Raw genomic sequence first — 16599 nt, forward strand, 5'->3', positions numbered from 1 at the left:
CATTCAAAGTTTCTTAAAAAAGTATAGCATTGAATACGCTTTGTCGCAGAGAAAATCTCTGTTTATGCGATTGACGGATTTAAACGTATTCGTTGTGCTAGCGAGAGGAGCACCCTTAACGTTCTATATAATATGTCTCACCGATGGTGTTTTTCCGATGTAGAATAGAATACATTGCATAGTCGTTTGGTATAAAATCGTTAAAGAGACATTTAAAAGCAGTTTACCACCTCTGTTTATGCGACTGACAGACTTCAGAGGATATTCATTGTGCCAGCAAGATGAGTATCTGTGCAAGTCTTTACAGTCTATACTTTGTCATTGTTAGAGAAAATGAAAAGCAGTTTGCAGCCTTTCTATTTATGAGCTTGACAAACTTAATTCAACATGTATTCATTGTGCTAGCAGGAGAAGCACCCTTAACGTTCTAAGGCAAAATACCTCACACTGGTGAGTGTAATTCTAGATTGAGAGAATGAGCAGCAGTTTAGCGCCACTGTCTTTGAAATTGACAGATGCAAACATGTCTTCATTTTGCTTGGGATAGGAGCACCCTTAAAACCTCGAAGAAGTGACTTAAAATGCACAGCAATGCAATGTTGCTAAAAGCTGCGTTTCCTTTCAGGCTCGGTGTTCTCGTGGGGCGACGGGGACTTTGGGAAGCTGGGTCGCGGCGGGAGCGAAGGATGCAACATTCCCCAGAACATCGAGAGGTTGAACGGGCAGGGCGTCTGTCAGATTGAGTGCGGAGCTCAGTTCTCCTTGGCTCTCACCAAATCGGGCGTGGTGTGGACCTGGTAATGTGGACCAGTGCCGTGGTGCCTTACTCTCTCCTCGGCCTGGGTTTAAACAGTTTGTACCCGTCTATATATATATATATATATGCACAGGGGCAAAGGGGACTACTTCCGACTGGGACACGGTACTGACGTCCATGTGCGGAAGCCCCAGATGGTCGAGGGGCTCAGAGGCAAAAAGATCGTCCACGTCGCAGTGGGAGCGTTGCACTGTTTGGCTGTTACTGATTCAGGACAGGTCTGTATGGTGAAGCAGCATCTGGCTCATTATCAAAGATCATATTTGAACATCCTCTTCCAAGTTAAAATTGTATGTTTATCAAGCGACGACCCATTTTTTCGTAGAAACGAGGCGGCACCTTCCAATGTTAGTCCGAAAACACAAACCGAGCGTCATCTAGTGCAAACACGCACAAGTCCCAAGTGAATACACACAACAAACAATTGTGTATTTGTGATTACGAACCAACACCAATGTTTCGTACAAGCGGGAGAACAGCTTATGTGCGAATCAGAATACATACAGTAACCAGGGCATCAGCTAATTATGCTGCCACATCAGGTGTACGCTTGGGGCGACAACGACCACGGACAGCAGGGCAACGGCACCACCACCGTCAACAGGAAGCCTACACTGGTGCAGGGTCTGGAGGGCCAGAAGATTACCAGGGTGGCCTGCGGTTCCTCGCACAGCGTGGCCTGGACCACCGTGGACGTGACCACCCCGTCCGTGCACGAGCCGGTCCTTTTCCAGACCGCCAGGGACTCGCTGGGGGCATCTTATCTGGGTGAGCCTTCTTAATGTAAACGGGAGGGGGGAGGGGGGAGGGGGGGAATATTTGATTTTTAACACACAGATTTTGCCAGGTAATTTTGGGATGTGTTGCAAACCAAATCAATAAATGATCAAATAATAATGAATTCTCATTCATTTTATTTAGAATTAATTTAAATGCAACTAATTAACCAATGTAAAAATACATATTTTTTAAATTGATAGTCTATGTACAAGTGTTGTTTTATTTTTATACATAATAAATCATTAACCAATTATTGAATAAAGTAAATGAATAAATCGATATTAATTGGCCAGAGATCGGGTGAGAATCTCGGTCATCCGGGAGGATCTCGGAGTAGAGCCGCTGCTGCGCCGCATTGAGAGGAGCCAGATGAGGTGGCTCGGGCATCTGTTTAGGATGCCTCCCGGACGCCTCCCTGGTGAGGTGTTCCGGGCACGTCCCACCAGGAGGAGACGTAAGGACACGCTGGAGAGACTATGTCTCTCGGCTTGCCTGGGAACGCCTCGGGATCACCTGGAAGTGGCTGGGGAAAGGGAAGTCTGGGCTTCCCTGCTGAGGCTGCTGCCCCCGCGACCCGACCTCGGATAAGCGGAAGGCCAATGGATGGATTATTAAACTTTGTTTGATTTGATTTACGATAAATCAATCAAACAATTTAGAAATAGGTAAATACATTTTTAAAAATTTTCAAATTTCAAGAAAAGACAGCTCAATAAAACAAATATTACAGGACTCTCAATAAAGATAAAACAATTATTTTATTGAAAAATGTAATCTAAAATTATTTTACTAATAGTTTTAATATACAGTATTATTTTCAACAAATTTATCAACCATTTGATAAATAAAATATTTTTTAATGAGCCACTTTTAGGAAAAAAGTGCTGAACTGTTACTTGATCATGTGAATGTCATGTGATATACTGATAACTTGTGCTGGATTTAATCTTGGGGCATACTGTATGTAGCTCACCGCTGCTCGAAATGCTTTTATACGCCTCCAAATGCAGCATCAGTTACTTACCACCAGGGCGCACTGGACATCTTGGTAATAGTAGTGTTGTTGTTTTTTCGCCACTCTGCAGGCGTCCAGTCGGACAGCGACTCGTCGACGGCCAGCAACAAGACGAGCGGTCAGAGCAGCGTGAAGCCAAATCGGCCGTCGCTGGCCAAGATTCTCCTCAGTCTGGACGGCAACCTGGCCAAGCAGCAAGCCTTGTCTCACGTGCTGTCCGCCCTTCAGATCATGTATGCCAGGTAAGTTCGCCGTAGGAGCCTAAAGACAACTTCTCTAAACCCGCCGAACGCCGCTAAACTGTCGCGGAGTGTGCGAGGATCTGCAAAGAGCTTTCAGGAGTGCCCGACCGTCGGCCACTCGTTTTGAATCACAGGTGAACGGCGTTGCAACGTGGTAGATGTAAAGGCTGGTCAAAAATGCTATGTTGTAGCACATGATCTTTCACAACAGAAATGACATGCAGACTATCAAGCAAGACCCATCTAACTGTCGGCTGCGACCTAGTTGGGCCTGAATCCCAAATCTCAGCCCCCATTTTGTTGCTACGACCTCGTGACCTCCATTTTGCCTTCACTGCACAAAGATGCACTCTGTGCAATTGATTGATCGTGCCACCACTCCAAGTCCCGGGATTCATAAATGTTAAAAGTGTCCGCCCTCTACATAAATGACCCTGGGTGTTCTGTGTTCCCCCAGGGATGCGGTGGTGGGCGCGCTGATGCCAGCCAGCATGATCGTTCCGGCCGAACGCCCTTCCAGCTCCCCCGTGCCTCCGTTCGATTCGTCATCCTCGTCCAGCGTCAGTGACGATGAAGGCCCTCCCATCATGCCCGAGATGGAGGCGCCGGTCAGCCCCAATCCCTGGCAAGACAAGAAGGGCGAGGTGCAAAACCCACAAAAGGGCCCCATTGACACATTTGTGTTCAAAATAATAGCAGTCTAACATGACTAACCAAACCAATGTCTGTCTGAAGCTTATCGGCAAGAAGGCCCGCCAAAAATGCAAAATTTTGAAGCTTGTTGATGTTTGTGTTTGTTATGAGTAGGTTCCCTCCTCCGAAGACGCCGTGACGCCGTCGTCCGCCATCACTCCCTCCGCCTCGGGCGCATCCTCGCGTCCTTTCATCCCCGTCACCGACGACCCGGGCGCAGCCAGCATCATCGCAGAGACCATGACTAAGACCAAAGAGGCCCGTATAGACATTAAAAAGAATAGAATTAGAATTATTATTATTATTACAGTTGTAAAGAACATCAAATATTAGGCAAATATGATACATTCCAAGTCAATAGCTCATTCAATATGACGGTGCACCTGTTGTGCAGGACTCTGAAAGCCAAAGCAAAGTGGTGGGTCCGGAGCCTCAGTACCTGGACGAATTCTCCAGCCTGCTTGTGCCTGACGACACGCGAGTCATGGTGGACCTGCTCAAACTGGCCGTGGCTTGTCGCTCCGGGGGGAAAGGCAAGGAGGTGCTCTCGGCTGTGATGTCCGGCATGGGAACGGCGTACCCCCAGGTAGCGTCGTCGAAATAAACTGGAAAGTCAAGGTACCGCGGTAAATGCCACCTCTTGTAGCGCTGAGTGTCTTTTTGCCTGCAGGTGGCCGACATGCTGCTAGAGCTGTGCGTCACCGAGCTGGAGGACGTGGCCACCGACTCGCAGAGCGGCCGGCTGTCCTCGCAGCCCGTCGTCGTGGAGAGCAGCCACCCGTACACCGACGACACCTCCACCAGCGGCACTGTCAAGATCCCTGGTAAAAATCAATCAAATGGAAAAGCGCAACAAGCGCTCAACTTGTGTTTTGTGCTCAAGGTGCAGAAGGACTGCGGATAGAGTTCGACCGGCAGTGTTCGACGGAAAGACGGCACGACCCTCTGACGGTCATGGATGGAGCCAACAGGATTGTGTCGGTCAGATCAGGTCAGAAGACATTCTTGAAACACGGCTTTCCTGACCAGAAGTCAACACACGAAGACATGGCATCATTTTATAGATTTTGCATTGTCAGTCATCTGCCTCAAGTCAAACATTGACTTTTTAAGGTTGTCTGCACTGAATTCATTCAATCAGCCTGTGTTTGTGTATTTCAGGTCGGGAGTGGTCTGACTGGTCCAGCGAATTAAGGATCTCGGGCGACGAGCTCAAGTGGAAATTCACCAGCGACGGTTCGGTCAACGGCTGGGGCTGGCGCTTCACCGTGTACCCCATCATGCCTGCTGCGGGTAGGCCAAATCTCACGCTCACTGACACCACTGGTGGCGAAAGTACACACATGCTATACTTAGCTTGTACTTGTAGAAGTACAGCTACGGGTGTTTAAAAATAAAAAACCAACTCTGGTCCTTTGCCCTTATTTAGTGGTAATTACAAACCCTTTTGGGGGGGCCATACAAATATTTGCTATTTGTGGCAGGTGTTCGCTCAGTACACACACACTGAACGCGGATGTCTCGTTTGCGTCCGTAGGTCCTAAAGACTTGCTGTCGGATCGCTGCATCTTGTCCTGCCCCTCCATGGACCTGGTGACGTGTCTCCTCGACTTCAGGCTCAACTTGGCCTCCAACAGAAGCATCGTGCCCCGTCTGGCCGCGTCCCTGGCAGCTTGTGCCCAGCTCAGCGCGTTGGGTATGAGCTCCACTCCGATTGAGTATACAGTGGCACTTGGACTAACCGATGCACTTACTAATGAGTTTTCTGAGTTACGAGCTGACCAACTGATCAGCAAAGGTTTCATGGAGGCGGCTGGGTTCTGCTTTGTTTTTCAGTGTGTCGGTTTTGGCTTGTTTTTAAAACCTGACAAAATGACTTGGGCAATTATGCTATTAGGCTAAAGGTGTTTAAAAAAAGTATATTTGAATGAGTATGAATGTATTTAAAACGAGGGAGGGGTTCCCTGTTTAACTACAGTACGGGAAGAAAATGTGGTGGGTGGGAACGGATTAATGGGATTCAGATGAATTGCAATGGGGAAAATTGATTTGTTATAAAGTGGACCGTGAAAGGCGAAAATTTGCATGCAATTGACGGCCTTTAGAATTGCATTGGGGAAAAAAACGAAATCAATTTAACCTCCCCCCCCCCCCCCCCGAAATTATTGAATAAGCGAGGAGAGACCGTCAAAAAGAGTTTTCGGGATTGGCCCCCTGCCCCCAAAAAAACAATACAAAAAGAAAAATGGAAGAAGAAATGCGACTAGGTGACTCTGCAGTTGCCTAAACGTGACTACGCGGGGATCCACTGTACGAATAAATTGAGTTAAGAGCTATGTCACAGAACAAATGTGTGCCACTCACTGTTATATACTTTTGTTAACTACGTCCTTGCTATTGTTTTCATCCATTTTTAAGTTGCTCCGGCGGGTGGCACACCCCACGCATTTCTAACTTTTGTCGTGTTGTGTTTGCGCAGCTGCCGGAAACAGAATGTGGGCCCTGCAAAGACTGCGAAAGCTTCTGACCACAGAGTTTGGGCAGTCCATCAACATAAACAGGCTGCTGGGCGACCCGGACGGCGAGGCTCGCGCCGTGGTGCGTCACCGCGCAGATGGGATGAGCCCTGATCCAAACTCCCCATTTCCTTGAGTAGTTTTAATCCTGGCGGGTTTTGTTTGTCTCTCAGAGTTTTACAGGCAGCGCACTGGCCGCCCTGGTCAAGGGGCTTCCCGAGGCTCTGCAGAGGCAGTACGAGTATGAGGACCCCATCGTCCGGGGAGGGAAACAGCTCCTCCACAGCCCATTTTTCAAGGTCTGCCCGTGCTCTATATTTTTGAAAAATTGGATTCTAAATTGGACGACTTTGCCGTTGACACGTGACACAAACCTTTATCTAATTACCCAATTATTCGATGGAATCATTGATTCTCAAAATATTCAATAAACACCAACCTTTATCTGATTACCCAATTACTCGATGGGATAATTGATAGAATCTTTGCTTCTTCAAATATTCAATAACTGCAGCCCTCATTGTCATGAATAATTCCCAACATATCTGTTCAGAATATCCTACTCCCTTAGTCTTGTTTTTATCCTGATGTTTATGTTCTCAATTTTCCACTTGGATTTTCCCCTTTCATTTCCCTTTGAGACTCCTTCAAATAAGATGCATTATTATTCCTTGTCAGGTGTTGGTGGCTCTCGCCTGCGACCTGGAGCTGGACACGTTGCCGTGTTGCGCTGAGACGCATAAGTGGGCCTGGTTCCGCCGCTACTGTACGGCCTCCAGGGTGGCAGTAGCGCTGGATAAAAGGACCTCCTTGCCCAGACCGTTTCTGGACGAGGTGAGCGTCAACAATGACAAGTGGAACCCGTCTTTATTCTCTGCGTTGTGCTCATTTGCGTGGAACTTTTCCAACTTTGAAAAATTCCCGGAATTTTGCAACCATCAAAACAGCATAATCCAAGTAAATAAAGTCCGTCTTAACTTGTTCCACAAGTCATTGAAAAGCGTTTCCTCCCAGGTGACCAAAAAGATCCGCGAGCTCATGGCCGACCACGAGAGCGTCAACGTGCTCCACGAGAGCCACGAGCTGTTCAAGCGCGAGCACGACGAGCAGCTGGTGCAGTGGATGAACCGGCGGCCCGACGACTGGACCCTTTCGGCCGGCGGCAGCGGTACCATCTACGGTTGGGGGCACAACCATCGCGGGCAGCTCGGCGGCATTGAGGGGGCCAAGGTCAAAGTGCCGACGCCCACCGAAGCCCTCGCCACGCTGCGCCCCGTGCAGCTCATCGGAGGGGAGCAGACGCTGTTTGCCGTCACTGCGGATGGAAAGGTGGGCCTCCAAGAACTAAAAAGTACATCACAATACATTTAAGCTGATGAAAACATACCTTTTACAGTATTCCTTTGTGTCCATTTTTACGCGCACAGTTCTCCAAATAAGAACCAAAGTTTGCTTGCTTCAAGCGCTTTCTTTTTCTAAAAGTGACAATGAAACTTAGGTTCAAGCAAGGGCGGCACGGTGGACGACCGGTTCAGACATCTGAACATCATTGATTGGCAAAATACCTCCACAAAAATACAGTACGCCGTGGCCGATTGCCTGATGCTGTAAACATGGGCTTTTTGTTGTAGCTATACGCCACCGGGTACGGCGCCGGAGGCAGGCTGGGTATCGGCGGCACCGAGTCGGTGTCCACCCCGACCCTGCTGGAGTCCATCCAGCACGTCTTCATCAGGAAAGTGGCAGTGAACTCGGGAGGAAAGCACTGCCTGGCGCTCTCCTCGGAAGGAGAGGTGTACTCGTGGGGAGAGGCGGAGGACGGAAAACTTGGCCACGGCAACAGAAGGTGGGCAAAGTGCTGGAAAATGGGCAGTCAATCTGGGGAATTTCGCAACCGTAGCTCTTGAGAAACCGCACTGCCAACGACCCTCTTTTTATTGTTTTGGTTTGGTTTTTTTAGCCCCTGCGATCGTCCTCGTGTCATCGAGTCCCTGAGGGGAGTGGAAGTGGTGGATATCGCCGCGGGAGGGGCGCATAGCGCTTGCATCACGGCCAGCGGAGAGCTCTTCACCTGGGGGAAAGGGCGCTACGGTCGCCTGGGTCACGGGGACAGCGAGGACCAGCTCAAGCCCAAGCTGGTACCGTTGATTGTGTGCTCGTGCCATTTATGCCGTGTTACATACAGAAACTTTCATCATGATCATAGTCACAATAGTCAAATAAGAAATACACTGATAATAAGTAGATAATACAATCAGAATAAATGAAGGGAGACATTAATGCTCTGACGTGTCATTTAATGATGATTATAAAAAAACAAAGAATTAATCAAATAAACAATCAGAAAATAGTTCAAATCATTGAAATGAAGTGATCCTTTGGTTGTGTGGTTTCAATTTCAATTATGCGCTTACATAGCATTTAATGCTATTATTTAATAACTACACAATAACTATATAAAATGGAAATTATAATGATAAAATAAAAGTGATCATTGTTAAAATATAATCAATGATGACATTTAAAAAATGCACAATAATACAATGACAAAATAAGTATTAATGATAAAATAATGCATTGCATATTATTATAATCAAGAAATCATGATACTAATCATCACAAATTCCTCCTTTGACATACTTGGCAAATAGAGAGGATTCGGATTCATTAAGCGATCCAAGGCTGTTTCATTTTCAAAACAATATAAGATTCTTCTGCGGTTAGAGATCCCAATTTTCTAAAATTAACAAAAAATATATACATTTATGGAAAAATAAATATGACAAAAGAACATGGATCAATTAACCGGGTAAACCCACTATGTCCGTTCTTCTTCTTCACAGTTTGGCTCCAGATCAGGATAAATGTCGGACGTTTGCTCGTTGCTAAGTGGGCCAGAGAGCCACCATATCCAGCAGCTGGTGCTCGAGCTCAACTATTCGATGTCCCTCCTGGTGACTGTTGTGTTCTGCGCAGGTGGACGCTCTGCAGGGCCACAGGGTGATCGACGTGGCCTGCGGTAGCGGCGATGCCCAGACCCTGTGCCTGACCGACGACGACATGGTGTGGTCCTGGGGCGACGGCGACTACGGAAAACTGGGCCGAGGGGGCAGCGACGGCTGCAAAATACCCATGAAAGTAAGTCGGCGTCTAGCACGAGTCTGTCTTTTAATGTCGGTCGTGATGACGCCAATCATTTCTTTAACGTTTGAGACTCACGGGTGTGTATTAAGCCGCTCGTCTGATTTATTCCCAAGATTGATTCGCTGACCGGCGTGGGCGTAGTCAAAGTGGAGTGCGGATCCCAGTTCTCTGTGGCGCTCACAAAGTCGGGAGCCGTCTACACGTGGTACGTTCTCCATCGTAGCCTCCATCATTGTAATCACCGATCCCAGGACTCAAGTGTGTGTGGGGGGGTTGTGTCTTTAAGGGGCAAAGGAGACTACCATCGCCTGGGACACGGGTCCGACGACCACGTTAGGAGGCCCCGGCAGGTCCAAGGCCTCCAGGGGAAAAAGGTCATTGCCATCGCGACTGGATCACTGCACTGTGTGTGTTGCACAGAGGATGGTAGGTGGAACCCCCTTCCCTTCTTTTTGGACACTGTTCTGTAAAAAGGAAAATCGACACAATGCAGCACACGGCGACATTTTCACACCTTTTATCCGTCACGCTACACCCATGGACCTTTTCACAATGACGTGAAACGTACTTCCAAGTGGCAAAAAGCGAGTCAAACAAAACCATCTCTCATTTGACCAGAGCAGGGCGATTGAGAAAACAGGCTAAGTGGCTTGAACGAGGATTTTAGCCTTCTTCTCTACCGCCATTGTTTGAAATTGTGAAGTGTCAGTCGGAAAAAATGTGACGCAAGCTAAAGTGCCCGGAAGGGAGACGGAATGCCGGCAGCCATTTACATTTCGACATAAGTTGAATCCAAAAATAGACATGGTGTAAAGTCAGACATAGTTACCTCATTCACTGCCAGGAGTTCCCCATATTGCCAGCCGTTTTCAAGCATTGACTGATCTTTCGAGACCCACAGAATATTGTGGTCTGTGAAAATTGAAGCACCCGAACCTGAGACAGGGCTTTTGCTAGAAAAATAATCATTTATTTACACACAAACAACTATGAAACATACCGTCAGCGACGCTGGCTCAAGTTAAACATCAGTGGGTTTTTTTTTTGTTTTGTTTTTTTTTTGTTTTTTTTCTCTCCCCCTCATTCACTCCATCAACTTTCTCACTTTCTACTACTGACCGCGACACATACTCTGTTTACGCAATACATATACATACTCTCTTCGAATGTGAGGTGCCTTAACTTGTCCGACTTGCATGTTTGCATTTATTTCCCTCCAAATGTACATTCACTGCCTAATCTTTATTTTCGACTCAAAAGCCGTGCTGACCTCAAATCCAGAGCGATGCAACGCCGCCATCTACAGGGATCCGTTGGTCATTACAGTGGTTTACGAACCTGAGTTTCATAGGGCCTCTGAGAACCTGTTGAACAACGTAATTGACGAAATTGACGTCGGTGGCAGTAAACAGTCGGAAGTAGATGCACATTATTTGCTTTCGCAGGCCACATAAAATAATGAGTCTGGCTCCCGGGCTATAGTTTTGCCACCTGCGGTTTATAGAGTCAGACAGATCTGAGGAGGTCTATCGCTGACGCCATTGCTATGGTGCGGTTGGGCTCAGGAGAAGTGTTCACATGGGGAGACAACGACGAGGGCCAACTGGGCGACGGCACCACCAACGCCATCCAGAGGCCGCGGCTGGTGGCGGCGCTGCAGGGCAAGAAGATCAACCGGGTCGCTTGCGGCTCGGCCCACACGCTCGCCTGGTCCACCAGCAAGCCCGCCAACGCCGGCAAGCTTCCCGCGCAGGTACGATGACTCGGCGCTTCGTCTAGTCAGTGATTCTTAAAGGTACGCGGGCTCCCTCGAGTGGTATGCAAAGACTCACTGGATTCAATTGTCAAAGTGCATAATGGTCGTGCCGGTGGTACATGGTGATCGAAGGCTTTTTGAAGTGGTACTATTGTTTGAATCCAAGGTGCCCATGGAGTACAACCACCTGCAGGAGATCCCCATCATGGCACTGAGGAACAGGCTACTCCTGCTGCATCACATCTCTGAGCTCTTCTGCCCCTGCATTCCAATGTTCGACCTGGAGGGGCGCTTGGGCCAGACGGGCCACGGACCCTCCCTGGGCTTTGACACCCTCCGCGGCATCCTCATCTCGCAGGGCAAGGTGGGTGAGGTAGTGATGATGGTGCTACACACGATAGTCAGTGGTGTTTGGAATATGGCTTTATTTGAGCAGGAAGCGGCTTTCAGGAAGGTGGTTCAGGCCACCATGGTGAGAGACAGACAGCATGGACCTGTGGTGGAGCTCAACAGGATCCAGGTAGGGATTCTCATTATTTTCCCACAATTCCCAGAAACGTTATTGAGAGCCACGGAGGACACACACACACACACACAGGAACCGCTGTTAGCCACAGCTCACGCCCAGACACTCACACGCTGACTGGCCGACGTCACACCGCCTCTTAAAGGCCCATGCATGTATAGAGACGTTCAAATACATACTCTATATTCTATAGAGTATGCCTTTTTTATGCCTTTTTAAATGTTTTGCTCAAATACATTTTAAAATGTGTTTCAAGTCTGTGGGAGGGTTAAAAAGATTTATGGTCGATCGCAGATTTTCACTTCAGATCTTGAATGTATCCCCCGTGATCAACGAGGCTTCACTGTACGTGTTGTAAACACTGAAGTCAGTTTGTTATTGATGTCATAACTTTTGATGGGTATTTTCCTGGAATTAAGTCAGAGCCTTTCTTATCCACACGCGCACACGCACTCGCGCACTCGCGCACACCCTCACTACCAGGCCAAACAGGCTCCTGATGATTACATGTGATGTCTTTCATAAAGGGATTTTTCTATCTTTGTGTGTGTGCATGATCTGTACTTCAGACAGTCTGTAGAGATTTAAACAAAGCACCTCAGTTTGGGCCAACACACACACATATAGTGTATTGCTTTTTTTTTTTTTTTTGTGGGTCTCATTCTCTACTTACGTAGCTACGAGATATTCGGCCTCGGGGTAAATTATCCGCATGAATCTAAGGCCCACCACGCGCCGAATGACAAGGCCGAACACGACTGAACCGTCGCGCAGTGTCAAAATTGGAATTGGAGTCGAACGGTTGCAACGGCCAATCGATAATGTCGTCTCGTATCACGTGAGCTTTCACAACAGAAATGATATTTCCAGGTATGAAGCGAGATCCAGCCTACCACTGCCAAGCGGTGTATATACATAGTGTTTGAAATAAATAGTAAACACTATTTCTAATTTGATATGTACCTGTGGCTAAAAAGTTAAGCGTGGCAAAGTCTCTGTTGCTGAAATTCACAAGTACAGTCAACAAATGGAACTATCATGACCGACACCCCCTGAAATATTGTTGGCTTGATCTTACCCAACATTATAAAAAATAGACACAAAAGGAATGAAGACACTGGTTTCTTTTTCTCATGAGGAGGGCAGGGCGTATGGGAGATTGTTCGGATCACAGCCTCTCAACACGCTCGAAACAATCTCTCCCGTCGCTCCTGCATTTATTTGAAAATAGGAGGGTTTTTCCCAGACATAATGTTCTCAACAATAAGACACAACACAAAACATTGGACCAACACCTGTCACGTCCCCGACCACATCCGATCACGTCCTTGGTCCAGGCGCCCTTCCATCGGATGATGCTGGGTCATCTTTTCGAAGGCGAGACATCTAAAATCGTCCATAATACTAATGCAAGCTAAGCAAATAGATGATAACTTCTAAAATATATTTAACAAATATCCACACTCTCCTTTATTTCTCTCCCGTTTCCTCTCTTTGCATATTATAATTGAGCTACAGCGGCCATATAATGAAATGTAGTATGACTTTCCTACATTTTTGAATGTCCCACTGTTCAATTTTGGAATGAACGTGTGCTGTTCTCTAGCAAGGAGCGGCTTCTGGTTGGTGAACAGCGAGTTGTGCAAACAGTGCTGGAATATGGAACACTTGGAGATTCAGAAGTTGAAGGGAGGTCAAATTAAGTTCACCCGCAGAGGTTATAGTGCATTTAGGAGCATCAGCGAATTTCACCCGAAAGCCCAATATCCCTAACTTATTGTGTGTGTGTGTGTAGTGTATTTGTGAGCCCCCAAGTGCCGACTTTGTCCTCTTTGTTCTCAGGTGAAGCGCTCTCGAAGCAAAGGAGGCCTGGCGGGTCCCGACGGAACCAAGTCGGTGTTCGGTCAAATGTGTGCCAAAATGAGCTCGTTCAGCCCCGACTCCCTGCTGCTCCCACATAGAGTGTGGAAGGTCAAATTTGTGGGTGGGTGTCAGAAAGATCGACTCAATAATGAAGGCTTGTTTTTTTAGAACTTATTTTAAAAAAACGTGGGAGTGGTAACATAACCTACATCTTTCATCTTTCATTCACATTTTTCCTGTTTTACAACTGCACATATTCTTCACATTCATGTACAAGGGTCAGATAATAAAATGGTATGAACACATTTTTTAATATGTATGCTGATATTGAACAGCGGCATATTGAAAAATTGAAGGATGCAAGGGGCCACTATGACATTCTTCGACTTTATTAAACATGCTAAAACCAACCCATCAAGCAATTTTATGTTGTAGTTTTTTTTTGAGGAACTGCTACATCACAGCTTTCTGTTAAAGGTGATAAGGTTTTGAATGTTTTTTTTTTTTTAATTTTGGTTTGGCCCAAATAAGCAGGGGTGTCCATGAAAAAGACGTCGCTTGGATGGCAGCATGTTTCTCCAAAACCTGTATGTACCCTTCAGCGTTAATGGTGCCTTCACAGATGTCTAAGTTACCCATGCCATTGGCATTAACACAGCCCCATACCATCACAGATGCTGGCTTTTGAACTTTGTGTCCGTGACAGTCCGGATGGTTCTTTTCCTCTTTGGCCTGGAGGACACGACGTCCACAACTATTTGAAATGTGAACTCGTCGGACCACAGAACACTTTTCCACTTTGCATCGGTCCAGCTTAGATGAGCTCGGGCCCAGAGAAGCCGGCAGCGTTTGTGGGTGTTGTTGATAAATGGCTTTTGCTTTGCATAGTAGCGTTTCAAGTTGCACTTACGGATGTAGCTGAACTGTACTTACTGACATTGGCTTTCTGAAGTGTTCCTGAGCCCATGCGGTGAGATCCTTTACACATCGATGTCGGTTTTTGATGCAGTGCCGCCTGGGGGACCGAAGGTCACGGGCATTCAATGTGGGTTTTCGGCCTCGCCGCTTACATGCAGTGATTTCTTCAGATTCTCTGAACCTTTCGATGATATTATGGACCGTAGATGATGCAATCCCTCGATTCCTTGCAATTGTACGTTGAGGAACATTGTCCTTAAACTGCTGGACTATTTTGTTGACAAAGAGGTGACCCTCGCCCCCATCTTTGCTTGTGAATGTGAATGACTGAGCAATTCAGGGAAGCCATCACGGCACCCACCTGTTCACCTGTGGGATGTTCCACATTCCTCCACTTTTTTGCCACCTGTCCCAGCTCTTTTGGAACGTGTTGCAGCCATCAAATCCTAGGTTCATGATTATTTGCTAAAAACAATCCGGTTGATCCGTTTGAACATGAAATATCTTGTCTTTGTAGTTTATTCAATTAAGTACAGCTTGAACATGAATTGCAAATCGATTTGATTTCTGTTTAACACAACGTCCCAACTTCATTGGAATTGGGGTTGTAGAATAATTATGAATGGAAAATGTTAACAATTATATGACTTACATTTTAGAAAGAAATGTGTGTTGGAAATGTATTCCTCTTTTGTAGAATAATTAATGAAAACAATCTTGTCTTTATGGGATTTATGGGACAAGGCTCCACATCTCAGAGAAGTTACACCAGAGTTATGGAACAATAAAACAATACATTATAAAGGAAAGGCACTCAACCTTATAAATGTGAATATAAGTAATGAATTATAAAAGTAAGAAGAGGGGGGAAAAAAAACCCAGTCAATTCTTTTCTTTTTCACGTTGTGATGGTTCTTTTCTTTTCTTTTCTTTTCTTTTGTTTTGTTTTGTTTGTGCCCCTCCAGGCGAGTCTGTGGACGACTGCGGCGGCGGCTACAGCGAGTCCATCGCCGAGATGTGCGAGGAGCTGCAGAACGCCCTGACGCCGCTGCTCATCGTCACCCCCAACGGACGCGACGAGTCCGGGGCCAATCGAGACTGCTTCCTGCTCAACCCCGCTGCCAAGTCGCAGCTGCACATGAGCATGTTCCGCTTCCTCGGTACCCGCCCACAAAACCTGTACACAGTGTTCCTTTTAGTTGATTTAGTTTTTTTCTACAATACAATATCTGGAAAATATGACTTTCATCTCCTAAATTTACGACTATTTCTCATTGGAACTTGAGTGCTTTTCTCGAAAGTATGACTTTATTCGCACAAGATTGCGACTTTTTGTCTCTCAAATTGGATTCCTTTTCTTGATGACTTTCTTCTTGGAAGATTTCGACTTTTTCTGTAAAATTTCACTGTTCTATAAAATCTAATGTAACATTACCCCCCCCCTCCCTCGAAAATGATCTATTTGATCTGATAGCCGTTTCCCTCCAAAATTGCCTTAAAAATGTAACTTTATCTGATAAGTCATAAGATTCCATTTTTCTCGAAAAGACATGACTTGAAGATAGATAGATAGATAACACCCCCGAAAATAAAAATGTTTCTTCCAAGATTGATCATTTAGTTTTTTTGAACACGAAAATCTGACTTTATTCTTGCCAGGTTCTGACTTTTTCTGGTAAACATATGACGCGGTTCTCCAAAAATGAGATCTTCTTGCTTAGAAATGCAATGCAATGATTGTTTTTGTTTTTTTGGTTTCTCGGCGCTTCCGCAGGGGTTCTGCTGGGCATCGCGATCCGCTCCGGAAGTCCGCTGAGTCTCAATCTGGCCGAGCCGGTGTGGAAGCAGCTGGCCGGCATGAACTTGACCATCGCTGACCTCAGTGAGGTGAGAACGCTTGCTTGGCCCGCTCAGATTCCAAACTTGTTTTCGCTTATTTCTTATTTGAATAGCACTCCGTACACCCAGAACACCATTTCAAAACACGAAACAAACAAATATATTAATACAAACTCTCATCATATCTCAAAGTCTGAGGAGCACAAATGTGTAATATTTTCGTATCAAGTCAGAGCGGCACGTGCCGTGCCGGTCAAAATGGACGACGGTATCGTCGGATACCTTTTCAGCCAATCAGTAAAGACTACTAAAAAAACGACTATGAATGTAAACTAAAATCCGACTTCTGTGCATTTAATGAGTGCAAAAAGCAGCTGTAAAAGAGGCACATTCCAGGAACGGGCGCCGACGCAGTCGCAGTCGAGCGCCGGTTGCCTCACGCTGCGATCATGAGCTTCCTTCTTGTCCACGCACACACGCAGGCTCCCTC

At 46.5% G+C, this 16599-nt stretch overlaps 1 protein-coding gene across 4 annotated transcripts in view; it reads left to right on the forward strand.

Moving 5' to 3' along the window:
- Positions 1-16599, forward strand: part of herc2 (HECT and RLD domain containing E3 ubiquitin protein ligase 2) — a 53602-nt gene that overhangs the window by 33473 nt on the left and 3530 nt on the right. For 3 of the 4 annotated variants that reach the window (XM_061779348.1, XM_061779347.1, XM_061779345.1), the window contains exons 62-87: positions 626-797; positions 891-1035; positions 1360-1585; positions 2683-2854; positions 3312-3498; positions 3662-3805; positions 3942-4133; positions 4218-4371; positions 4431-4538; positions 4709-4840; positions 5085-5243; positions 6027-6145; positions 6237-6362; positions 6742-6897; positions 7078-7392; positions 7695-7909; positions 8024-8201; positions 9040-9201; positions 9321-9412; positions 9494-9633; positions 10773-10960; positions 11130-11327; positions 11400-11483; positions 13332-13473; positions 15236-15430; positions 16045-16157. In XM_061779348.1, coding sequence (XP_061635332.1) covers positions 626-797; positions 891-1035; positions 1360-1585; positions 2683-2854; positions 3312-3498; positions 3662-3805; positions 3942-4133; positions 4218-4371; positions 4431-4538; positions 4709-4840; positions 5085-5243; positions 6027-6145; positions 6237-6362; positions 6742-6897; positions 7078-7392; positions 7695-7909; positions 8024-8201; positions 9040-9201; positions 9321-9412; positions 9494-9633; positions 10773-10960; positions 11130-11327; positions 11400-11483; positions 13332-13473; positions 15236-15430; positions 16045-16157 — 4214 coding nt within the window. The remainder of the gene's footprint in view (positions 1-625; positions 798-890; positions 1036-1359; positions 1586-2682; positions 2855-3311; positions 3499-3661; positions 3806-3941; positions 4134-4217; positions 4372-4430; positions 4539-4708; positions 4841-5084; positions 5244-6026; positions 6146-6236; positions 6363-6741; positions 6898-7077; positions 7393-7694; positions 7910-8023; positions 8202-9039; positions 9202-9320; positions 9413-9493; positions 9634-10772; positions 10961-11129; positions 11328-11399; positions 11484-13331; positions 13474-15235; positions 15431-16044; positions 16158-16599) is intronic. The other variant, XM_061779346.1, reaches the window with a different exon arrangement.

This window comes from Phyllopteryx taeniolatus, chromosome 7 (genome assembly GCF_024500385.1).
Source record: "Phyllopteryx taeniolatus isolate TA_2022b chromosome 7, UOR_Ptae_1.2, whole genome shotgun sequence".
NCBI lineage: Eukaryota > Metazoa > Chordata > Actinopteri > Syngnathiformes > Syngnathidae > Phyllopteryx > Phyllopteryx taeniolatus.